General features: G+C 33.5%; 1 protein-coding gene across 1 annotated transcript; it reads right to left on the bottom strand.

The window, feature by feature from the left end:
- On the bottom strand, nucleotides 1-17,221 carry LOC133285082 (uncharacterized). The gene is made up of 12 exons (XM_061482243.1): nucleotides 17,187-17,221; nucleotides 16,736-16,892; nucleotides 10,200-10,317; nucleotides 9,689-9,785; nucleotides 8,761-8,867; nucleotides 7,392-7,514; nucleotides 7,100-7,253; nucleotides 4,049-4,109; nucleotides 3,575-3,954; nucleotides 817-2,437; nucleotides 235-633; nucleotides 1-128 (listed from the first exon to the last, which is right to left on the bottom strand). The coding sequence occupies exons 2-11, from the start codon at nucleotides 16,861-16,863 to the stop codon at nucleotides 384-386; spliced, it is 3,039 nt and encodes a 1,012-aa protein (XP_061338227.1). The 5' UTR covers nucleotides 16,864-16,892; nucleotides 17,187-17,221; the 3' UTR covers nucleotides 1-128; nucleotides 235-383.
- Between the last annotated feature and the right edge of the window lie 9,414 nt (nucleotides 17,222-26,635).

Consider the following 26,635-nt stretch of genomic DNA (forward strand, 5'->3'; position numbering starts at 1 on the left):
TACGGGAGTTTCCAACGGCTACGTAATCCTTAATGACCTTCTTGCTACAAGTATGTGACAGGAACAAGAAGAATCCTGTCATATATACATTGTTTAAGTGATGTGTTTATTTCCTGATCTAGCAAAACCTGAAACAAACACAGCATGCATTAAAGTTGTAGAGCGTACAAAATCCATAGAGGTGTCAATGAACTGCTAAAAGACACGGACATCAAGAAGAATATTGAACCTTACCTTCAACATAAGCCCAAGCTTGTGCATAACCATAAATATTGAAGAGGCATACAAACCACAGTAACATCAACATTGGCACGTGAGTCGCTGGTATTGCTATTCATATGCATCCAAGATACGAAGTGGAGTAATCTATTATGACTGTAGCCCTATTTGATTACTACATACGCTGAGGCAGCTGCTGCTTCTGTTATTAAGGAAATAGGTTGGCGAGCCTGGAGGCACGCACCTATATCAAATGGAAGCAACACAGAACCGTCGAAAATAAGATTAACACCAGGAAAGATTGCTTCTTTACTATCATTTTCTTCACAAGCTGGAGTTTTCATCGAATTGGCTTGAGGGGCTTCTTGATTGGGCCCTGTGGCAGCTTCACAAGCAGGAGTTAATTCGTATGATCTGCATGCACCATTCAATAGCACACTTTTTCAGACTTGGGATGATAAGGAAATCAAGATTATGAGCCTTCCAGAAAACAATCCTTCTCTGTTATGTTCTCCAAGATAATGCTAATAGAATTTTATTTAACGAAAAAATTAAGCAATCTTCAAGCATGGAATTAATACAAGTTCAGCAACAAACCTAAGAATACTTCCATCAAAGCTCAACACTTCAGCATGGCAGCGCCGACGATTAGCAAGTTTTAACCTCTGATGCACAGTTGATGCACCTGAAATGGGAGTAGAAGGATCCATAAGTGGATTCCACCTTCCCCTGGCATAGGTCATAAGTTGTCCAACATACTCCTTAGCTTGCTCTTTCTGGTAAAGAAGCTTTGCAGCGGGACCTGTTGATTGGAACTTAGCACAAATGTCATGCAACTTTTTCCTTAAGCTTTGCATTGCATCATGGTGTTCAACAAATGAGTTAGATTGAAGCATCTCAGATGAAACTATCCTTCTACATATATTACTGCACAATGTTGGACTAAATAGTGGCATCCCAAATTCCACACTCAATGGAACCCATTCATACTTTTTCTCAGAAGAGAACTGGCCTGATTCTGTTCCATTAAATAATTTCAACAGCCGAATATAACCAACTGTCCACAGTGCCATGTTGTTTGCCAAATTAGTCAACAGATAATTCAACTTCGAATTTTCCTCTTCACATAGTCCTAACTCCTTACCTACAGAGGCAATTGACCCATCGGAGTTCTTTAAGGGCAAAGGGACATCCAAAGTAATCACTTTTCCAGACTCGTTAAGATCACACCTGCTGAGAGGCAGCACCAGCACAGCTGAATGTTTAAGGAGTGAATTTAAACAATGCAAGACTATACTTCCCTTCACTAAATTCCCTTCAAGCTTCCTTCCTAACCCTCCTATTGTGGAACCATCCCAAGACCATATAAGGGCTTTCTCACAACCAGCCAATGGAGGAGGAAGGAAACGCAGACACTGTCCTTTCATCAAAACAACTGATAGAGGCCCACTAGCTGCAGTTGAATATAATACCAATTTCATCCAAGGACTCAAAGAAGAATATGTGGGAGGACCAAAATGAACTGGACCTGTGGGTCCGGGAAGAATTGATGAATGAGGAAGAGGCACTACGGGCACAAGTATATCATAGTCACGAAGAAACAAACGATTCAGAGTTGCCGGAGCAAGAGAAGCCAAGCTTTCAGAGCGAAGAATGTCTACACAACATTTCTTTTTCCTCTTTAGCATTTCTGCTTCAACATCTGACCCTTCAACTACTACTAGTTTCTCATTGCCCTGGAAGTTTGCGCCTGACTTGTCAGTTTCATGAATATGACTACTGTCATCTTCCAAAGTAATAGAATGGTTTCCACCATCCATACCGCTAGGAACAGATTCAGAGTGAACGGAAGCCTCCACAAGCTTCTCTGAATCAACATTTATTAAATCATCATTATTTATTACAGCTTCCGTAACACCAGAGTTTCCTGAATTTTCAGCCAAGGAGATTTCATCTATCACAGAATTTGACTCATCATTGCTTGAGGTAATCATACCCGGCTTATCCAAACCTCCCTCATCTTTTTTATCGGTAGCTATTCCATCTGATTGTAGACATTCTAATACAACACGTAGACTAAATGCATGATCTGCAAATTCCTGTAGTTCTCCCTCAAATGTTGCACTCTCCAATGTACTAAGATCCTTGCAAAGATCAGCAATGCTGGCATGACCCAACTTCCCCGCTTCATAGAGTGTAACAGCATGAGATTTCAGGCCTGACAAGGTTCAGCAAGAAGTAGGATTTTGTTCAAACGTACAAACCAAACCAACTCTCAGACACATAGCAAGTCAGATAACAAGCAAACTCATAATGAGTAGCCCAAAAGAAAGATTTTACTGCCTTGGCATAATAAGCAGCACATACACAGATTAATCAATCAATAATCAAAGTAAATGACATGCCCATGAATTTTGAGGTCAATGTTTGGCTCAATAAGTTTCCCTTTTGCAAGTAGCATAAAGACAATAATGAGATTGAAGGCTAGGAGTAATAAGCAACTAGCTCACTTATGTTCACCAGCATACTTGTAGAGTCCATAAAAAGGGGCGGGGGAAGAAGAGAAAACCTCCTCGAAAGGAAAAAGGTCCGAAAAAACAGAAAAATTGAAATTAATCACTCAAATTCCAAAGCTAATATAACTTTGAAATCCTCGCTTATATTTGTTATTCATGCATATTATTTATATGATACAAGTTGACACCGTAAGTTGCAAAAACCAAAAATGGAAAAAAAATATGGGAAACTGGAATATATTTTTATGGCTGAACACAAAGTTATTAAAGTTGAGTTTTACCTTGATTTTTATTTTCAGATACTAGGATTACATATTACAATACATGCCTTAGATGACAGGTATATCATATTTCTCATTCCTGTCCTGAAATGGGTTCACATGAGTGGTTTTCTATGCTATCAACAAGTAAGAACATTGTCAAATAAGCAAACAACAGCAGGACTTTTTTGTTAAATTCTTCCGATATCCTTGAAAAACTATTGATTAAATCTATATATTCGGTCGGGCAAAGCGGGGTTACTTATTAAACTCTGGAAATCAATTCTACACATAACCAGATTGCTATCAAATTTTTATTTATCCCTCAAAACAAAGGCTACCGGTAATGGAAGAAAAATTTAGGCTTTGTCACAAACTTCGATGTATAGCAAAACAGCAACTGGCAAATGTTGGAACTTGGAAGCTTGAAAAACATTATTGTACAAATACACTCAAAACTATCCAAACTAAATGGTAAAACTAGATTGTAGGGCTAGGAAATATCTGCATGAGACGTAACTAAAAATGACAGCTTAGTCATCCAAACCATCAATAAAAGGTCATAATTAAGGTATAAACCTGGTGAAACAGATCCCATCATCAGATAGGATGTAATATTAGCATCAACTATGAAAGCCACACGAGTACAGGCAGAACGAGGACCGTAGTTCCCTGAACCTGAAGTATCCCCTTGTTGAATGGAGTCATTATCAACAAGTATATTATCTGAACCCTGACTAGCAACAGAAGCATCTTCGTCACTGACTGTACTTCTAGGAGATACAGGCATACTTGTATCTCCAAGAATAGATGCGGGATCAATTACTTTTGTTGCCCATCCCAATCTACACACAAAAGCAGCAGTAGCCTGCAGTTGTGACAAGTCAGCCTGTAGTGTTGTTGCCAACTCACTAACAGTTGCATTTTCATTTGAAACAACAAAAACTGCATACAACAACCTGAAAGAAAAAGGTCTAGCATTAGACTCGAACTACATGGAAATAACACTTTGAACAAAAATGATGGAAACTTCAACTGAAACAACTGCTTTACTCTTCAATAGGATCTTCATAAGACTGCTCCCTGTTGGAAACAAAGCCTTCAAGCCCGGAAACTGAACCACCATAAATATAAATATTGTTGAAATCATTTGCAGAGACAGAGCCTTTGAAAATAGCAGCCTACAATATAAGTATATCTTCCTTCCACTATTTTTATCTTTATTATACACTTATCATTTTGTAACCGAATTGAATATAAAACCATGCATATAGTACAACATGTTTAAGTCTTATAACAAAATTAAATAATTGGGGCACTTTAATACAAAATAAAAATTGCAAAAAGAAAATACATATATTTTTTTAAAACATTTGTTTTATTCAGCAAGTCTAATGTTCTTAAATATCAAGTTATTTGTCCATAACAACATTGCCTACACGCAAAGCAATCATAAACTAATCAACTCCAGGAAAAAGTAAAATCTCTTCTAAAAGGAACTGCTACATTATTAAAAGCACACCATGATAAAATGGATTTAAATATGGTATTACATAAACAACACTAAAGACAATATTTTAAACATAAACTAAGAGATTAAATTATTGAAACATATATATTATAGTTCAATTAATTTAACCGATTAAATTTGTAGTTGAAGCATAATTGAGCTGGAGTGGTTTTTGACCAGTTCAACTAACTTGTCTTGTCTAATTTTTAAAATATTAAATAAAGTAAAATGTTACATAAAGTAAATTTCTAAAAGAAGTATAATTCTTTTTGCATCAATTCTGCACTGCTACATTAAGTATTTTTTTTTCTGAAAAACATCAGACCTCTTTTTTTTTTCCTTATAAAAATATCAATATGACTTTCAACTTCTTTTATTCTTTTTTTTTTATGTGACAAAAAGGGCACAGAGGTCATGCATCTTATGTTGTATTTGGATAAACTATATATATATATATATATATATATATATATATATATATATATATAAAATCTTTGTGTTATAGTTTTTTATTTTTCAGAAGATACTTTTTTTAACAAATTGTTAAAACTCTTTTCTCTGAGATTTAGTTTTTTTTTTTTTTTAAAAAAAACATATCTAATTAAAATCTTTTAGACATATTTTAAAATTAAAAGGGATATTGTTTCTTTAAAATAAAAATTATTCATGGACCGTCCGCAAGGCCCAATTTTGGCTGCCTGGCCTAGTTATTTTTACTAAAAAAACATTACTAGGTGGTAAAAAAATTAAAATATGGTAATTTAAATAAAAAATACAAAATTTTAGCAATTTAAAATCTATTTATGAATGTGTAGCAACAAGTTGCGCCTAAAATGGGACAATTGGTCACACCCAATTTTGGGCATGACCGGAGGGGAGTTGCGCCCAAATCACATGATGATGACACGTGGCACACACAACTGATCGCGCCCAACTTTAGGCGCGATTGGAGGGCAGCGGTGCCCAAATTTGGGGTCAAATCACACGAGAAGGACACGTGGTACAAAATTTTGAAAGACCATTATTTTTGGCTTAGGTGTCCGAATCGGATATTTTTTTGTATTCCATGTAACTTTTTAAGATCTACGCGCTAATAAATCACATAATTGTGTAATGACACAACTTATTAAAAAAATTACACAAATTCTCTAATCCACAAATCCTACATATAATGCAGAGATCCTGACAATGTACAAAAAAAAAATTATGTGGATTTGCCAGCGCTTATATCTCAAAAAATTATGTGGAATAAAAAAAAATCATTTCGGACACTTAGGTGGTGTTTGGTTGGGAGCTTTTTAGCGGATATCTATCTTTCTCAACTATGGCTTTTAGAAACACCATGTTTGTTTCAATGTTTTTCACCAAAAACTCATCTATCCAATTTGTCTGGATTTATGAGAAACATAGATATCCCCACTGTTTAGAAACACAATTTGAAGGTGGGATTTTTCGGAAAACTGGTTATCTGGCTTTTAATGCACTGTTGATTTCATAAAGTTACCTAATTTTCCCAGTAAAGTTTTTCCCCACCAAACAACTTTTTTTTTTACATTTTTCTACATATCTCACTTTATCTATCTTTCCAATCATTTCTCTATCTATCTCATTTTCCTACTATTCTAAAAAAATTTCCTGAACCAAACGCCCCCGTAAGGCAAAAGTTATAACCTTATAAAGTTGCTATAAAGTTTTAAGGTGTGTTTGGTAGGAGGTTTTGTAGAAGATACCTAGGCAAATGGATGTGGTGTTTTTAGATGACTATGTTTGGTATTAGGTTTTCAAAAATTTAGATAGGAAAAGGATTTGCATAGTAATTGCTTTTTGTGTGTAAAAATACTATTGGATAATACCACTTTTTAGGTGGTATTTGCTTGTTTCCCATGAAAATCGAAAAAGGACAGTGTGAACCAAGAGACCAAGAGACTAAAATGACCAAAATACTATCGGATAATACCACTTTTTAGGTGCCATCTTCTGGAAAGAGGGTCCAATGCCACCTTTGTTATGGTAATTTAAGGGTTGTGATGGTAATTTAATTCTATTTTCTTATCAATATTTTTCCATCAACCAAACATAGATTTAGAAAATTTAAATCAATTTTTCCAGTAATTTTTTGGCCTACCAAACAACTTTTTTTCATTTTCCTACCAAACTCATTTTCTTACCAGTTCCCTAGTAATTATATTTCTCTGGCACAAAAATATTTCTCCTCTACCAAACGCCCCCTTAGGGTAAAAAAACTTCCAAAATTTCATGCCACGTGTCATCATCGTGTGAGTTGTACCCAAATTTGAGCGCAATTGCCTTTATGTCGTGCCTAAAATTAGGCGCCCCATTTTGGGCACAACTAGTTGCTATACATTTGTAAATATGTTTTAAATTGCTATAATTTTGTATTTTTTATTTTAACCTTTTTACCCTAGAAAGGTTTTTCCTATATGTGGCTAATTGTTCGGAGTCAACAAAGTGAACAGATGAACAGCCCTACTTATTTAAACATAAACTCATAGGAATTATACCTTTGTAAAGGGCATCAACAAAGTAACACCTATAAGTTAACATAGAACAAAACAAAAACAAATAGAACACACCTTTAATCCGATCATCAGGACATACAGGAACATCAAAATAAATCAGTCCTCGTCTGCAAAAACCCCTTACAATGTTAGGATCAAGCTTAACAAATGAATTTGCTTCCTCCTTGCAGACTTTGTCTATTGTGGCCATCTCCTCTTCTGAGAGTTTCTATTAAAGCAGAAGAACAGGTGAGAGAAGAAATTAAAAAGTATCAAGCAAAAAAATACAGAAGTTATTTCTCATTGCCAATGAACAATATAATAGTAAACCCTCCTCTGTTTAATAGGGGAGAAAGACATACCACACCTTAAATTCCTCCAAGGTAAAGTTCACAAGACAAACTCTCCACCACGGTTCAATTGGAAAATCCACAGGTTGAGTAGGCAAAAGTTCTTTTGCTATTGACTTGTTCAGTTTCCACATTATTTTCTGGATATTCCAAAAGAGCAATTGACAGATGAGATACGAATCATTATAAATTGCAAGCCTACCTTTGAACATAATGGCATGACCAAAACCAGCTGAGGCTATTGTGCAAATCCAAATCATTATCCAGACAAGAGGCATAAAGTCAGTGACCTCACAGATTCAAATTTATGAGGAACAAATTGAAAGACAGTAAATATACAAATCGATAGGATGGTTCATCATGCTTGCTGCAAGTCCGGTCAAAGGCATATAATTGCACAAATGAAAGAAATTGCCTTTCTCCTTCAAGGCTTTTCCTTCTTTCTCCAAATTCTTCTCTTTCTACAACTTTCCTAATTATCCTGGTTTCATGTTCCACAGCAGGTTAAGAAAAAAATTACAGATTATCCTTCCTAAGTAATGTCATAGAGATTATATAATGCATACCTATGTCTGTCATGCATGGACGTAAAACCTAAATGATAGCTTTTTAAATAGTATCAAAGCCACTAGAGAAGTACCTGATGAACAAGATAGCCATTGAGCCATCTTTGATTTGGCATCGACTTTATGTTAATGTCAGCTTATATGAAGCTTTTTAAAAGTTTTTCTTTTGTATTTAGAATAGAAGGAAATATGGATACTGATCCGGGGTGAGTTCCCGAATGAAGGACTTCGGGGATGAGCTCCCGGAAGACCTACTCAACCTAAAGGTAAGGTACTGCAAGCTTAGGAAGACGTATGCAGCCAAGTCGGCACTCGGCTTGTGCAGGAGCCCACCATAGCCTCCTAACCCGAGTCGTCGAACTGCGTCCCACGATCTCTTGATCATCACTACTACACTCATGAATCATGATCACCACCTGCGAGACTTTTGCTTTGGATCTTCTCACGCCCTCTCAACTGCCACCAAGGCCTTATAATAATAGGCTAGAACAGGGACAGAAGCTAATTTGGACATTAAGCATTGGCTAATTACTAGAATCCAGAGCTTACACTATCTCCGAGGTGTTTACGCACACATTCCTGATTTTCATTATCAGAATGTTGGCGGGAGATACTGGGCTCCCCCTAGCCAGTCGTCTCTACCCATTAGTCCGTAGATAAAACGTTAGCATCTATGCTAGTCACTCATTGTTCAATACTCCCAACAGATAGTCATATACTATGATTGCAACAAGTAATTAAACAAAAATGCTACAAGTATACAGGAAATCCAAGTATTAAATTTGCATATATGTAACATACAGGCAAATCAATGCAGTACCTTGGATCTGCACTTGTTCATTATATCAATAAATTCATTTCTCCCAATTCCTGTAAGTCTTAAAGCATCTGCAGCACTAAAATTCGGGATGCTATCGTAAGGTTGCTCTGTAAATAATAAAAACAAGCAGGAAATTTTTAAAGGTCATCTTTCGTTCAAACAAACCTTTACTATTCAACATATTTATCTTATCTTATAGCAGGACTATCGAACAAGTGAGGGAGAAAACAATACAAGCATAAAATAATCAATGATAAATAATAAATTCCTATAGATCATGCATATATTATGATATAATTATGACGATTAGAAATTATATCAAAACAAATTTACATTTTCCTCACCAAAAAAAAAATAAAAAAAATTGACATTTTAACATTCTATACTCTACTTCAACTGTTCACCTTTCTATATTAAATTAGAGTCCACTCTCTTTGAGAGTAGCTTAATCTCTTGGTCTAATTCACCTTTCTATACCCTAACTTTTTTTCTTTAAAATTTGAAATTCATTTTTTTAATTAATAATGCATATATTCTTCACAAGTTTAAACTTTTTCTTAAATATTTTTCTTTTAATTTATGCTTTTTAATTATAATATAGTCGTACATTACAAGTACTGTAAATCAATTGAAAGGCCTAATGGCAAAAGGAAAGCCACAAAAGTATCTATTCTTTTTTTTTTTTAATACAAATGAGAATTGAAAACATAACGTAATACAACTTACCTAAACTCCCTCACCAATATTAGACTAATCTTAGTGGCTTCAAAAGTATCTATTAATTCTTATTGGTAAAAAACCATTTTTTCTCTTGAAATAATAATCAAGAAAAAAATCCCTCAATTTCATGCCATATATAGAAAGAACTAAGCACGACCTTCATGTAGTTAATTCAGTTGGGATTGCAACAAGCAAGTAGCAAAGTTACCATTTTTCATTACTTCAAAAATCATATCACAGTAATATCTGAAAGGTGATACTCTCATTACACGGCACACGTACTCCGACAGATGATAAGGAAATAGCTGCAAGTGAGAACAAGCACATTAAATGCAGTTGTCGTACAACAAAAGCAAAAGATGAGAGCGCTGCCTAAAATCCAGGAAGTGCTAGTTATATCTGGAGTTCTTAAATATTAAATATGAAGATGAACAATTTATTTTTATTTTTTTTATAAAAACGAGTGGTAATTCAATTAATTTATTCATCAAAAACTGATCCTAAAACTACAGAGAAACTAAGATCTGTTCTTAGTTGCAACATCACAATTCTAATTTTCGAAGCATAACGAACTTCAATTTTCTCCCCAAAAATTCTATCATAGTTTTCTGATCACGTGAATAAGAACATAGGCATATAAAGTTTTGTGACAGTGCATTTGATAGACAATTTAAAATTTCAGTAGGAGGAATCAAACAGACATTCGGTACAGCACATACAGCTAGATTCTTTCGCAAGTAGCGCATCATATCTTCATAATATTCGCCTTCTTTACAAACTTTACGGGCAAAACAACTATTCCATTGAAGTCTCTTCTTTATGCAGTATTCAATTATCCTGCATCAAATTTCGATGGCCAGCCATACAGAAGGCAGTATTATAATTATGTACTTACCAAAAAACAAAAAGTTATTAAAGGAATTGACACGTGAGCCCTGAAATGAATGGAGTGTATGACCTTATGAAAACATAATTAAAGAAAAAAAACAGTAAATGAGAATTAGCTCTCAAAATCAAACGTTATTGTTTCTTGGGGGTAGATTTTGGTTGTCTAGTTAAAGGTTCTACAGCCTTTGAAAATCAAAAGTTTCCTCATTGCATTGCAAATTTATTCTACTCATACAGTTAAAAGATGTTTCTTGGAACCAAAAAAAATAACTAGACTAGTGAACAAGCACATGAAAATCTTCATTAAGTGTATTAGAGTATACAGTATTGTAAATCAGCTAATTCATTACAGTGCACTTAGTTTAGTTAGCGCACTTAGCTTTCAGTTACTTTGTTAGTTCAAGTTGTTAGTGACTGCTCCACTATTCACGGATTCAGTTGCACCAAAGGCAACTGATTATCCTCTCAATCACTGATCTATAAATAGATCTATTGTACAGCTTTTGTAATCGATGAAATACGTTCCAATATGAGAGTCTCTCTTCTCCTAGCTTTTCTGTTCTCTTCCCTGAGCTCTTAGCTTTTCTGGTTTCGTTTATGGTATCAGAGCTCCAATCTTGGGCCCTGATCCATTTTTCTTGCTTCACCATGGCTTCCGCTACATCACAAAATCCTAATATAGCTTCCTCATCTCCTTCTCGTTCTCCTACTACCTCCAATGACTCAAGATCTCCTATATTTTTCAACACTCAATTGTCAGTAAAGTTGACGAACAAAAACTTTCTGTTATGGAAACAAATTGTTGAACCACCGATAATAGCTCATCAACTAGAACGTTTTCTGATTAATCCTCATATTCCGTTGCGTTTCTTGTCAAATGAAGATCGTGTAGCTGAGCAAGTTAATCCAGCATTTGTTGAATGGGAGAAAACTGATAAAATGCTTCTCACTTGGCTTCAATCTACTCTCTCAGAGGATATAATCAACAAGATCCTTGGAGTGCGTCAGTCTCATCAAGCTTGGGACAAAATCCACAAATATTTTGATTCAGTTACCAAAGCTAAAGCAAATCAGGTTAGCTCCGAACTCAAGAACATCAAGAAAGGTGACAGAAGCATTGAAGAATTCCTGGCTCGTGTAAAGGCACTTGGTGACACCTTGATTGCAATAGGTGAGCCAATCACTGATAAAGAGCTTGTTCGAACAGTTCTTGAAGGATTACCTGAAGAATACGGTCCTTTTATCACATATTTCAGAGGCAGAGATTCAGGCAATTTTGATGATCTTGAATCTCAAATTCTGGCTCAAGAGGCCATGCTTACCAAGTTTCAATCCAGTGCTTTAAGTCTCAATTCTGTAAATGTGGTTCATCATCCTCCTTTGCTGTCTACCACTGCTAGTGTTCATGAACAAGTACATAACAGACCACAAGCACCAGTTCAACAAAATCCTTATGAACAAGGAAATGCTTTCAGACCTTACACACAGCCAACTCGTGGTAGTTGGCGTGGTGGTAGAGGTAGATATCGAGGTGGCAGGAGTACTGGAAGGTTCTTTGTCACTTGTCAACTATGCCGAAAGAGTGGTCATGAAGCCACAAACTGCTGGTGGAGGTACAATCAAGGATCTCCTTCTCAATTTCCAATGACAGCACACACTCCTCCAGTGAACTTTCCAGCAACAGCAAACTTAGCTGTTTCGCAAGATTCACCTCATCCTAGTTGGAACTATTTCCCTGCTTTTCCTGGATCCTTTCCTAATGTACAGACTCCAGGCAGTTTCTCACAAGCAGTGCAACCTCAAGTCAATTTCTCACAAGTTGGCCCTTCCCGTGCACCTATTGGAACTGTGAATAACCAGCTGGCCTTGGACTGGTATCCTGACTCAGGAGCCTCACATCATGTGACTTCTAATCCAACAAGTTTGATGCAGAGTTCTCAATATGATGGTCCAGATCAAATTTTTGTTGGTAATGGCCAAGGTTTGTCAATCACCTCTATTGGTTCTAGTTCTTTTCGTTCCTCACTTCCACCATATGCTTCTTTTAATTTACATAATCTTCTCCTAGTTCCAAAAATAACCAAAAATCTCATGAGTGTTAGTCAGTTTGCCAAGGATAACAATGTCTATTTTGAATTCCATGCTACTCATTGTTTTGTCAAATCACAGGAGTCTCAGGAGGTCTTACTTGAAGGCTCTCTTGGACTTGATGGACTTTACAAATTCAAAGGTCTTCAAGCTACTACTCCAGCTGTGTCTCAAACCTGTTCAAGATCTCCTTCTCTTTCAAATAATTCTATTAATACAGTGTTCAATTGTAATCCATCAGTTTGTAATTCAGTGTCCAATAATTCTGTTAACTCATTCAAGTCTGTTTGTAAACCTTTGTCCTGTAATACAGTCTGTACTGATGCATCTGTGAATTGTAGTATCTGGCATTCCAGATTAGGACATCCACACTTTGAATCCTTGAAAAAGGTTCTATCTCATTGTAATATTTCACTGAGTAATAAGAATGTTCCTGAATTCTGTTCAGCATGCTGTATGGGAAAGTCTCATAGGTTACCTTCTTCCCCTTCCTCTACAGAATATAATGAACCTTTTCAACTTATAATCAGTGACTTGTGGGGACCAGCTCCTGTTCAGTCCTCTCAAGGCTTTTCGTATTACATCACCTTTGTTGACGTCACTACACGATTTACTTGGATTTATCTACTCAAACACAAGTCTGAATCCTTACTTGTCTTCAAAAATTTTCATTCCTTAATATCTACACAATTTAAGCAGGTCATCAAGTCTGTTCAAACAGACTGGGGTGGTGAATTTCGCCCCTTTACCAAGTTCCTTACTGAAATGGGCATTACTCATCGATTAATTTGCCCTCACACACACCATCAAAATGGTCTAGTTGAGAGGAAACATAGGCATATAGTTGACATGGGTCTCACTCTTCTTGCTCATGCATCTCTTCCTCTAAAATTTTGGGACCATGCCTTTCTTACTGCTGTATACTTAGTTAACAAACTACCTACACCAGCTTTACAATTTCAAATTCCACACTTTGCTCTTTATAAGTCTCTTCCTAATTACCATTTCCTTTGAACTTTTGGATGCTCCTGCTTTCCCCTTCTTCGACCATACAACAAGCACAAGTTTAACTTTCGGTCCCATGAGTGCGTCTTTCCAGGCTACTCCTCTAACCACAAAGGGTACAGATGCCTTAGTCCAGATGGAAAACTCTATATATCCAAAGATGTCATTTTCAATGAAAATAAATTTCCATTTTCAGCTTTGTTTCCCTCAGACTCAGCTTCTGTTACACCTATCCAAAATTCAGCCTCTTATTCTAGCAACATCCTTCCTTCCTTTTACTCTTTCCCCAATGCTTCCCTTATTCAACAATCACGGGTCTCATCTCCTGCACCCCATTGCTCTCATCAAACATCACACTGTACCACACAGCCTATTCTTCATATTTCCTCTCCTGGACCAGCAAGTCTTCCCATCTCAGATACAGCAGCACAACCCCTTACACACCTTCCTTCTCCTGGACCAGCCACTCTACCTATCACAGATGCATCAGCTACTTCGAGTCCTCAGTCTCCTTCACCTCCTGGTATAGTCAACATCAACATTAGTCCTGGCTCTACTCCATTATCCACTCCTGTCCTTACTAATTTCTGTCCTTCCCTCACTGAGTCTCCTTTATCAGCTTCTTCCTCCACTCCACCTCTCACATCAGGATCTGACTATGTTCCTCCACGTAACCTCAGGCCTTACTCTCCAACTCACACTTTTTTTACAAGATCCAAAGGTCCTGCTCCTTCCTTATTCACTGCTCATATGGAGCCAACCATTGTCAAACAAGCACTACTAGTTCCTGAATGGTGAGTATAATGCTCTCCTTGCTAACAACACTTGGTCTCTCATCCCTCTACCTCCCTCTAGACAACCTATTGGCTGCAAATGGGTATTTCGCATTAAAGAAAATCCGGATGGGACTATCAATAAATACAAGGCTAGGCTTGTTGCCAAAGGTTTCCATCAACAACATGGTTTTGACTACAATGAAACCTTTTCTCCAGTTGTTAAACCCATTACTGTTCGTGTTATGCTAACCTTAGCATTGTCTAATGGTTGGCCCTTAAAGCAATTAGATGTTAACAATGCATTTCTCAATGGAGAACTCTTGGAAGAAGTCTACATGACTCAACCTCCTGGTTTTGAGGTTACTGACTTGTCATTAGTTTGCAAACTTGATAAAGCCATATATGGTCTCAAACAAGCTCCAAGGGCTTGGTTTGAGAAATTTCAAGCAGCACTTCATCAGCTTGGCTTTGTCTCTAGCGAATGTGATCCTTCTCTCTTCATTCTTCGTTCCAATGGTCATTGCATCTACATTTTGGTTTATGTAGATGATATTATAATCACTGGTAGCAACTCTGATCTCATACAACATCTCACTGATCAGCTAAACTCCAAGTTTGCTCTCAAACAACTTGGTAATTTGGATTACTTCCTTGGCATTGAAGTCAAATCACTTTCTAATGGAAGACTTTTTTTGTCTCAGTCAAAGTACATCAAAGATGTTCTGCACAAGGCTGGTATGACAGATTCCAAGAGTATATCTACTCCCATGCCTAGCAGCTGCAAATTAAGTAAACATGGTTCTCATTATGTCTCGGATCCCTCACTCTACAGATCGATTGTAGGAGCTTTGCAATATGCTACTTTGACCAGACCTGAGATAGCTTTCAGTGTCAACAAGGTGTGTCAGTTTCTCTCTCAACCACTAGAGGAGCATTGGAAAATTGTCAAACGGATTCTTAGATATCTCAAAGGAACCATCTCTTATGGGCTTCTGTTTCATCCTCCTTCCAAGCATCAACCACTCTCACTTGTGGCGTTTTGTGATGCTGACTGGGGTGCAGATCCGGATGACAAAAGATCTACATCAGGTGCATGTGTGTTCTTAGGTTCTAATCCCATTTCTTGGTGGGCAAAGAAGCAAACTCTTGTGGCTCGTTCTAGTGCTGAGGCTGAGTATAGAAGTCTTGCACATGCTGCAGCTGAAATGTGGTGGGTTCAGTCCTTATTGAAGGAATTACAGGTTCCTATTAAAGTTCCAGTTATTTATTGTGACAACCAAAGCACGGTTGCTCTAGCACACAATCTTGTTCTCCATTCCAGGACCAAACATATGGAGCTTGATCTCTTTTTTGTAAGGGAGAAAGTTATGGCAAAATCCCTTATAGTACAACACATTCCTGGTCCACTGCAAGTTGCTGATACGTTTACCAAGCCTTTGTCTGCTGCAAGATTTGGAGAACTCAGAGACAAGCTCAAGGTTTTTGATCACACATCATTGCTACATCCTCCTTGAGCTTGAGGGGGGAATATTAGAGTATACAGTATTGTAAATCAGCTAATTCATTACAGTGCACTTAGTTTAGTTAGCGCACTTAGCTTTCAGTTACTTTGTTAGTTCAAGTTGTTAGTGACTGCTCCACTATTCACGGATTCAGTTGCACCAAAGGCAACTGATTATCCTCTCAATCACTGATCTATAAATAGATCTATTGTACAGCTTTTGTAATCGATGAAATACGTTCCAATATGAGAGTCTCTCTTCTCCTAGCTTTTCTGTTCTCTTCCCTGAGCTCTTAGCTTTTCTGGTTTCGTTTAAAGTGCCTTGTCTACTACCATAATTTCACTGATGCAACTTAAGAAGTTGTGTGTAATCCCACCTTCTCACACGCCCACACACAAACATAGAGGATGAAAAAATTTCATATTGTGAGTAGTAGTAGGGTTTGACTTTATTTAAACGTCTTACAGGAAACAGTACTATAATACAATACAAATTCTTTCAAGAAGTTGCATTATAATAAGAGTTATGGAAGAGTACAGAAATGCTCTCCAATCCCTTTGAACATCAATAATAAAAACAGCCCCCAAAAAAGGGCATGAGCAGAACACCCTCAAAGTCATAGGAATGCAATGTTCAGTGGTACAGAGTTAGATGACAAATTAATTGCTCTTTCAACAGTGATAAATAACTACATTGGGTAACTACTGAGTATTAACTATGAAGTCTAAAAATGACAATATATATAACATGGGAAAAACATTTTTGCTTTTTCCTGAAGAAATGTTTTCTCTACCACGTTCACATAAAATTAAATTGGCCCCATTTTGAAAAGTAAAGAGAAAAAATTAGTAGAATTGATTGACTTTTATGTAAGTGTAGCAGAGAAAAAATTTCTACGGTAAAATTAGAAATGTTAAACCCATATAACATACCTACTAGAGTAAAGAAAAGAATAAGATTTTACAAGAAAACGTGGGATGGAAGGTTATCTCTAACCTTGTGTTCCATTCTTCCTTGGAAGACACAATTGGTTGAAGTCGCCTGGGAAGATTCTCCCATGGACATTCTTCCTGGATCGCTTTTTCCAACAACTTTTGCTCAACGGTCACCGGAGCACGCTGCATTTTCCACTACCCATTAAACACCACCGTTCCTGCAAAATAATAAAATTAAAAAATGGAAAAGCATTCATGATTCATCAACGTTGGAACCTTGGGCTCCAAGGCACGTTCACCGACAGCTCAACATCCGCGAAATCGAAACCGATTATAGAAAAAAAGAAATAACAGAAAATGAAGAATTAAATTGAATCGAATGAATTGAGCATCAAATTGAGGGGATCCGAATGAGATTATATAATCAGCACGTAACGTTTGAGAAGGGATGCTGTGATAGTGAAAGAGAAATAGTGAGAAAATACGAGAATGTGGATGAAAATTGAAAGAACCTGATGGTTGGAGAGAGTGTTGGATTGGACTTCATGGTTTGGGAATTGGAATCTGCACACTCTGTTTCTTCTTCGTTACGAGAGAGCGATCTGGAGAGTCAGAATTGTCAAAGCTCTAACTGCTTACTATTTGGGTTCAATTGTAATAAAAAAAAGAAAAAAATATTTTTGATATGTCATTTTTAAGACAGATAAAGGTACAAATTAATATTTTTTATTTAAAATTTAAATAAAAAAATCACTCATTTTTTGTTTTATGATTTTTATTGTTTGTCTTTTTTTCTTCTAAAATAACATAAATTTATGTTCTTTAAAAGGATAAACATTAAACCCAAAAATAAAATAAAAAACATAAGATATTTTCATTCCGCTCTAATATTTATTTTAACAATATTTTAAATTGAAAGTAAATAATGAAAGCATTAATTAAAAATATAAAATATCATGATGGTATGCAAGATAAATAGTATTGTGCATAAATATCATATCAATATACTTCAAAAATATTTTTTGATTAGTGCATATCAATATAAATTAGTATCAACAATTTTAATGTATGTATTTATTTTCAAAATAGCTACATTAAAAAAATTGATTTAAAATTAATTTGTGGACTATGCTTATGAGATGAACATTTACATCTACTTGGGAATATGCTATAGTATATGTTGCATCTTTGGTTTGTATGTCACCATTTGTGTATCACAAGTTTTCACCCTTGTAATTTGTGTTTAATTAACAACCTAATATATCTCATCTTAGAAATTTGAATTATGTTATGCCATATTACACCATCTATAGGAACTAAGATGCTTCTACAAAGTCTCTTAAAATATGTGTTAGGTTTGACTCACAGTCTATTATTAGTTTTTTTATTTTTGGTTATCGAGGGAATAAAAAAGCACAAAAATTTGTTGGAAAATACCAACATTGGCCGCTCTGGATATAAACACATATCAATGTTAACTTAAAGTTCAAAGAAAATTCATTTGTTGAATGTCAATTGTCATAAATTTTTACAAATGCCCAAAAAAACACAAAATCATATGTACTAATTGCTAATATTATTGTGAGATTAATTGTCCCTGAAGGACGCCCTTAGAGTATGATAACTATTGAATATAAAGTATACTAGAAGCGTGGTCTATTAATGCAAAGCATATTACTCTTTGACAAAAGAAGAGAAATTTCAAAGTGACACTCCTTAAGACTTAAGAGGTCAATGATAGTATAAATTAACTATTTCATATTTCTAGAAAAAAGCAACTCCAGAAGTGATCTCGGTACTTGAATGTTATGAGTTCTCATTAAACATTGGAAATATGAAGATATGATATTATTGTTGATAATGTTTTTGCATATGTAATTGCTTCTAAGAATATCAATGATAATGATCATGAACCTTAAATTATTAAAGAATGTTGACATCGTCCTGATAACATGTTATAAAACTAAAGGTAACTACAATATAGTAAAGACAAGAGAAGGAGAGAGAGAGAGTAAAGAGAGTATGAAATAAAAGGAGAAAAAATAAATAAGATCAAAGCATGAACTCTTAAGAAAGTAGGGAATATCACCATTCTTATTTTTCATTTTTCATAGAATACATGTCCTTATATAAGACAAGAATGAATAAGGAGACAAATTACACATCAATGCAATATTATGCATGATGGTTACAATTCATACCAAAAGTCACGTGCAAGCAAACGGTCATAACATAAATCTTCTGAAATTCTAATAGTCATCGACATGTAAATTAATGTTTTACAACATTTTCCTTTGGATGACTATATATTATAAATTTGTCTCACTGAAACCTTGCTAAGGAAAAACCAGTGCGATAAAAATTTAGTGAAGGAAAAAAGAGTACAATATTCATAGTTAATTTAGGGTGAAATATATGGGTCATTCATCCATCATGTGGACCTTTCAAATATTATATGAATTTTAGATGAATCTACAAAATGGTACGTTTACTATCAATTCGTGAGATTGTTTTCTCAAATGATAATATTAAGAACATAATTCCTTGATTATATTATAAAGACAATTTGTCTTTATAATGCTCGTGAGATTGTTATTATTCTTTCCAACATGAGGGAAAAAAGTAAACAATTGGAAAAATATATTAATTAAAATGCATTATCATTATCTCGTATAGATCCTCGCACGAAGCAATTATGAGAAAAATATATATTATACATCGACTGCCATATGGTTTGACTGACCAACAAGTCTAACAAGTCTAACACAAAATATTCCCTTTGGGAGAGTTAGCCATACCATAATATGAATGTTATTGACTCGAATAAAATTTCCCCCATGAAAGATACCGTGATTTTTTACTAAAATATTGTAACTTTATGAAATTATTAAAATATTATAAATTTAAGAAAAAAATTATAAAAGAGTAGGTCATTATTTAAAAATATGACTTACATAAATAATAGATTTTAAATATGATATTATTTTTAAATTATATGTGATGTAGACAATTAATTAAGAAATATTTTTCAATATTAAATTTTAAGATATTTTTAAAATTATATTTTTATAAAAGTTATACCTTACAAATGTAAATAATTATTTTTATTTTTTAAAATATAGGTAACTTGGATTTCTCAAATAAAATTTATTCTTTTAATTGGAATGACTCGATTAATATTTATTTATTTTGAATTTTTTATAATAATAAAATTTATTCTTTTATAATAATCGTACAAATATGGATCAATGGTGATAAAGGAAGAGAGAGAAAAAGAGAATCATAATCATTTAAAGGTGAATCAATTAATATAAGGTAATAAATAAACAAAACGACGTAGTTTTGGAGTAACCGAAAATAAATATATCTCAAGCAACTTGAGAAATATTTTTCTCATATATATATAGGGCTTATCGTTTCTCAAGTTGCTTGAGATAACTTTAACTCCGGCTACAAAATCATAATCGAACAAAGATGGAACAACGGTGATAAAGGAAGAGAGAGAAAAAGAGAATCATAACCATTCAAAAGTGAATCAATTAATATAAGAAAATAAATAAATAAAATAACGTAATTCTTGGGTGAACGAAGATAAATATATCTCAAACTGCTTGAAAATATTTTTCTCATATATATATATATATGGGTTCGCTTTTTCTGCAGTTACTTCAGATAAGTTATCTGTAGTAAGCCCAATACGACGTCGTTTTGGGCAGAAATCATGGTGTTTTTAAAATTTTAATTTATTTCAGGGTTATAATAGTCTTTATATTTATATTTTTTTAAGATTTCAATACCAAAACGACGTCGTTTTGAAAATAAATCCAGATAACTTATCAGTAGTAATTGCAGCAATATTTTTCCCTTTATATATATATATATATATATGGCTTATCGTTTCTCAAGCTGCTTGAGATAATTTTATCTCCGGCTACTAAATCATAGCCGTACAAAGATGGATCAACGGTAACGAAGGAAGAGAGAGAAAAATGTAATCATAACCGTACAAAGTTTATCTACGGCACCCCAAAATTACGTCATTTTGTTTATTTATTTTCTTATATTAATTGATTCACCTTTGAATGGTTATGATTTCCTTTTTCTCTCTATTCCTTAATCACCATTGATCCTTCTTTGTACGATTATGATTTAGTAGCCAGAGATAAAATTATCTTAAGCAGCTTGAGAAATGATAATATATATATATATATATATATATATATATATATATATATATATATAGGGAAAAATATTTCTCAAGCTGCTTGAGATAAATTTATCTCCGGCCACCCCAAAACTACGTCGTTTTGATTATTTATTTTCTTATATGTATTGATTCACCTTTGAATGGTTATGATTCCCCTTTTCTCTCTCTTCCTTTATCATCATTGATCCATCTTTGTACGATTATGATTTAGTAGCCGGAGATAACTTTATCTCCGGCAGCTTGAGAAATGATAAGCCCATATACATATATATGGAAAAAATATTTCTCCGGCAACTTGAGATAAGTTTATCTCAGGCCACTCCAAAACTACGTCGTTTTGTTTATGTATTTACTTATATTAATTGATTTACCTTTGGATGGTTATGATTCCCTTTTTCTCTCTCTTCATTCATCACCATTGATCCATCTTTGTACGATTATGATTTAGTAGCCGAAGATAAAATTATCTCAAGCAGCTTGAGAAATGATAAGTCCTATATATATATATGGGAAATACTACTCTCATTTTACATGAGGTAGTTATCTCCTTTTCTCTCACTTCGAAAATCGTGCCCCTTCTTTTTTCTTTTTCTTTTTTGCTTTTAAATAACGGGCCCTACTTGGATTCTCTCTGTAACATGAGAGAACTACTCTCATGTTACATGAGAGTAATATTACCATATATATATATATATATATATGGAAAAAATATTTCTCCGACAACTTGAGATAAGTTTATCTCCGGCCACCCCAAAACTACATTATTTTGTTTATTTATTTCCTTACATTAATTGATTCACCTTTGGATGGTTATGATTTTCTTTTTCTCTCTCTTCCTTTATCACCATTGATCCATCTTTGTACGGTTATGATTTAGTAGCCGGAGATAAAATTATCTAAAGCAGTTTGAGAAATGATAAGTCATATATATATATATATATATATATATATATATATATATATATATATTGACTCTTACATAAGTACAAAAAGTGTTGCTTCTTATTCCAGCTATTCATTTTCACACATTTAATATTAAAATTAGTAATTAATTCATTAACATATTTCGATAAATTATAATAATCATATTGCACCATTAAAGATGGGGAATAAAACATTTTTTTTATGCACCAAAGTTAAAAGATTATTTTACTAAAATATTACCACATTAAATATTGTCACAACCGGATCGCGACTTTACGGAGGAAGAGATTAAAAGATTAAAAATAATGAAGTCGCCACTAAAGTTTATTTTGAAAAATGTTAGAGAAACCCTTTTGTTTAAAAATTGGACTTTGAAAACAAAATGGATTTGGGAGTCGATTATGTGTAGGGAAGGTGTTAACACCCTACACCGTCTGTTTAAAAATGTTTACCTTATATTAATTGTTGATAAAATTTTAAATATTTATTTCACCGTAAAATTTAAATAAAAATGATTAAAGAAAAGAAAAATAATTTGAAAATTTATTTTTGGACTTGACGGGAAGAGTCCTGCTCCGACGTATCCCTCGGTGCAAATAGGGAACTCAATGTTATGTTTTTTTGTAGAAAATATTCATGTGTTGATTGATTTTAATTTTAAAAATAATTCATTTGGAAGTTTCTGATTTGAAGGTCTGAGATCATCAAGGTGTCGCAGATAAAATAATTCAAATGATAATTGCATGATTAACAAGCCGTCTCAACTCAGCTAATCCTTTTAAAATAAATTTCATGTTATTATCTTTATCATTGTAAATTTTACGATGAATTTTGAATTACCAAGCTATCATGGCTAAAATGAGTCAAAACAAAATACATGAGATTAACAAGCCGTCACAGCTCAGCTGACGCCCATTTTAATTAATATCCGACTTATCTTACTTATTCATTATTTTCTAAATTAATAATTTTAATTAAAAAACCACTATTGTTTTGCATGTTTGTTTGTTATTACTCAATAGTTTAAAATCATCAGACTGGTGAAAATGATTCTAAAAATAATGAGATTAACAAGCTGTTACAAATCAGCAAAGCCTTACTTTTATGAAATTAATTCTTTTTTCTTTCTTTTATTTTTATTTTTTATTATAACATTAAGAAAGTACCTAGTCCACTCTAGGAAAAAGAAAAGCAATCGAAGCTTATGCTGCAGACTACATGCCTTTGTTTTTGTGTGTGTATATATATATATATATATATATATATATATATATATATATATATTTGTTGGTTAAAATAGAAACAATAACTTAAATGCTAGAGCTAATAGTGACCGTCTATGAAGCACCGACACTTCAAAAATCTTGACGTGTCGTGTCCGATACTTTTCGACACTCTCTGACACTCCAACTCGTGTTGTAGAGACTCAAACAAAGGTTCAAAGGGTGCGTTGCGTTTTTAGTTTCAACTATTAGATTCGTTGGATTACGATTATCACTTTATTGAGTTTAATATAAATATTTGTAATATTTTATGTTTCTTTGCAAAATTGATAGTTATTATAAGTTTAGTTTCATTTTTTGTCAAATTATTAAATATTAAATATGATGTACACTACATAAATTAAAAATATTATTTAATATTAAAATGTGTCCTAACATGTCAAAATCTTATATTTTTTAAAATTAACACATGTCAAAGTATCGTATTGTATCATGTCCCGTATCACTATAAGTGATAGAAACTGTGAGACTGGAGAACCAGAAAGCTACTAATAAGCTTATCATCCTACTTTAGTTGCCTTTCTCTCTCTTATATTTTTTATTTATTTCACCATCATGACACACACCTGATCTAATCAAATAAACGAGACGAGAAGACAAGCTAGCCACTCATGGTTTTTTCTTTTTTTTATTAAACTTTTAAAGGAAAGAAAACAAACTTAGACAAAGCAATATATGGTCTATGATATTTTCGGCCCAATTTCAACTAACAGCACATATCATGACTAACAAATAAAAAAAAACAAAATAGTATTATAATAATGCAAAGTTAAAACATAGTGGGACTTTTGGGGACATTGACCTTTTTGCTATTTTTTTATATAGTATTTATTAATATGTCATGATCAAATGAATTTTTCTCAAAATATCATGTCACATTCTTGCTACATCACCAAGCAACACTGAATTGGACACGTGGCAGTATTTTGTAGGCCACAAATATCGTCCAACAGTGTAGCGAGATTCATGATCAATGTGGCGGATTGTCACATCAGCAAAAAATTGTTCACATGACTAATCTTGTTGGGTAGCCCAGCGAGAATAGGTGTATCTTTTCTATGTGTCAGCACCCTGGCCTATCTTGTTGGGTTGCCCAGCGAGAATAGGGGTACCTTATCATATTAAAATAAATGACATTAAAATAAAATAAATAATAACCTAATTACTATTGAAAATAATTAACTATCCTAAAATGTACTTATACTAATTCATGTGATAAATATTATAAATGTCATCTATCATAGGATCTTTTTTGTATTAAAAGATGCTAATAATAACAATAAATTATACTAACCTAATTCCTAATTAAAATAACTAATTATCCTAAAATATACTTATACTAATTCATGTAATAAATATTAACAATGTCACTTATCCTATGATTTTTTGTATTAATACATGCTAATAATAACAATAATAAAAAATAATTACTAATCTAATTACTAATTAAAATAATTAACTACCCTAAAATTTACTTATAATAATTCATGTAATAAATATTAAACATGTCATCTGTCCTATATTTTTTATATTAATAAATGCTAATAACAACAATAATAAAAAATAAATACTGACCTAATTACTAATTAAAATAATTAACTACCCTAAAATTTACTTATACTAATTCATGTAATAAATATTAAACATGTCATCTATATCCTATATTTTTTATATTAAGAAATGCTAATAACAACAATAATAAAAAATAAATACTAAATTAATTACTAATTAAAATAATTAACTACCCTAAAATTTATAGGATAGATGACATGTTTAATATTTATTACATGAATTAGTATAAGTAAATTTTAGGTTATTAATTATTTTAATTAGTAATTAGGTTATTATTTATTTTATTTTAATGTCATTTATTTTAATTTGATAAGTCACACCTATTCTTGTTGGGCAGCTCAGCGAGATTAGCCATGTGGATAGTTTTTTTACAGATGTGGCAGTCTGCCATATTGACTATGAATCTCACTACACTATTGGGCGAGATTTATGGCCTGCAAAACACTACCACGTATCCAATCCAGTCTCGCTTAGCAATGTGGATAGTTTTTACAGATGTGGCAGTCTGTCATATTGACCATGAATCTCGCTATACTATTGGGCAAGATTTGTGGCCTGCAAGACACTACTACGTATCCAATCCAGTCTCGCTTGATGACGTAGCGATAATATGACGTGGCATTTTTAAAAAAAATTATTGTATCATAACATATTAATAAATACTATTCAAAAGAGTGGTAAAAGATCAATGTTCCGACTTTTTGTGTTTGAACGAAAAACACAAGAAATTCAAGAATAAAGGTCTTCGGATAACATTATGAAAGAACTGCACTGAGCCACTGAGTCTTCAAATGATGGAACGGACCCAGTGACAAGTTGTCCCCCATCCTTTCAGCAGAATTATTTCCTTCTTGAATTATTGTGAAAGCATGGGGTCCATATATAAATAATGGCTTCGAGCAAGTGGCTTATTATTTTTTTCATTTTTTTATTTTATATTATGCAAAAGAAGTATGTTTCACATTATTTATAGGGCTTTGGTTTTGTCATGTTATATGAATAATTTTTTTTTTCCTACAAAGAAAAGACAAACTAGATAATAATAAAGAAAGTGAAAGATGCACTCTTTTCAAGGACTTTGTGTTGTCTCAAGTGGTTGCATGACACCAATTTTTTTCCTACAACATTATTCTTATTTATCCCTTATTTATATATAATAATAAACGAAAGAAGGCTGAATATATATATATATATATATATATATATATATATATATATATATATATATATATATATATTGTTTAAACTTAAGATAAAATAAAATAAAATAAAAAAATAACATATTAACAAGACTGGATAAACATTAAAAATTTACTGAAAAAGAGAAAAAGAAAATTAAATCGATATTATTATTTTAAACATAAGTCTATACATAAAAAAAATAGAAAGATGAAGATATGCCGGTCAAAATAAGGTGTTCACAAACATAAAATAAGTCACAAGTTGTACCTGTTCACCGAACCGATCAACGGTCGTGTCCGTTCGCGGCCGTCAGTCACGGCGGTTCGCCACCGGTGGTGGTTCATCGTGATTGGTCAGTATCTATAAATAGACCCTAAACCCCCCAGAAAAATTATCCGGTTTTGATGCACTGTTATTCTGTCGAAATTTTTTCTTCTTTCAGTTTGCATCCTCCTTTCAGTTTTCTCCGGTGTACTTTCCTCTAGCAATTGTTGTGTTCGTGTTGCTGTTGACTGGTAGTGTCATCACTCCTCAGATGAAATTCGTTCTATCCTTGGAGACTCTTGTCATCAACCCTTTGGCATCAGTAGGGGATGAATTGTCTTAAAGAGATATGTTATGTGAGTTCGGATTTAATTCCTCATATTGCATACATTCATCTGTCTGTTCCATTAAACTGACATCAAGTAAGTCTGTTCTAATTTTTCATAATTGCACTGTGTATGATATTTCTAATCATTATCTTTTCTGTTCTATACATGGGTTCAAACCTCTTAGTGATGTAATATCACCC

Source organism: Gastrolobium bilobum, unplaced genomic scaffold (genome assembly GCF_033153095.1).
Source record: "Gastrolobium bilobum isolate Gb01-03AN ecotype WA unplaced genomic scaffold, APGP_CSIRO_Gbil_v1 utg32371, whole genome shotgun sequence".
In the NCBI taxonomy this organism is placed as follows: domain Eukaryota; kingdom Viridiplantae; phylum Streptophyta; class Magnoliopsida; order Fabales; family Fabaceae; genus Gastrolobium; species Gastrolobium bilobum.

What these genes read in the sequence shown, in the direction of transcription:
- LOC133285082 (XM_061482243.1), bottom strand. Translation starts at nt 16,863, where the DNA reads ATGCAGCGTGCTCCGGTGACCGTTGAGCAAAAGTTGTTGGAAAAAGCG. An exon ending in TTTTGAAGTAATGAAAAATG is followed by an intron (nt 8,868 to 9,688) that starts GTAACTTTGCTA and finishes TATTATTTACAG; the next exon opens with AGCAACCTTACGATAGCATC. An exon ending in TGAACAAGTGCAGATCCAAG is followed by an intron (nt 7,515 to 8,760) that starts GTACTGCATTGA and finishes TGGAATATCCAG; the next exon opens with AAAATAATGTGGAAACTGAA.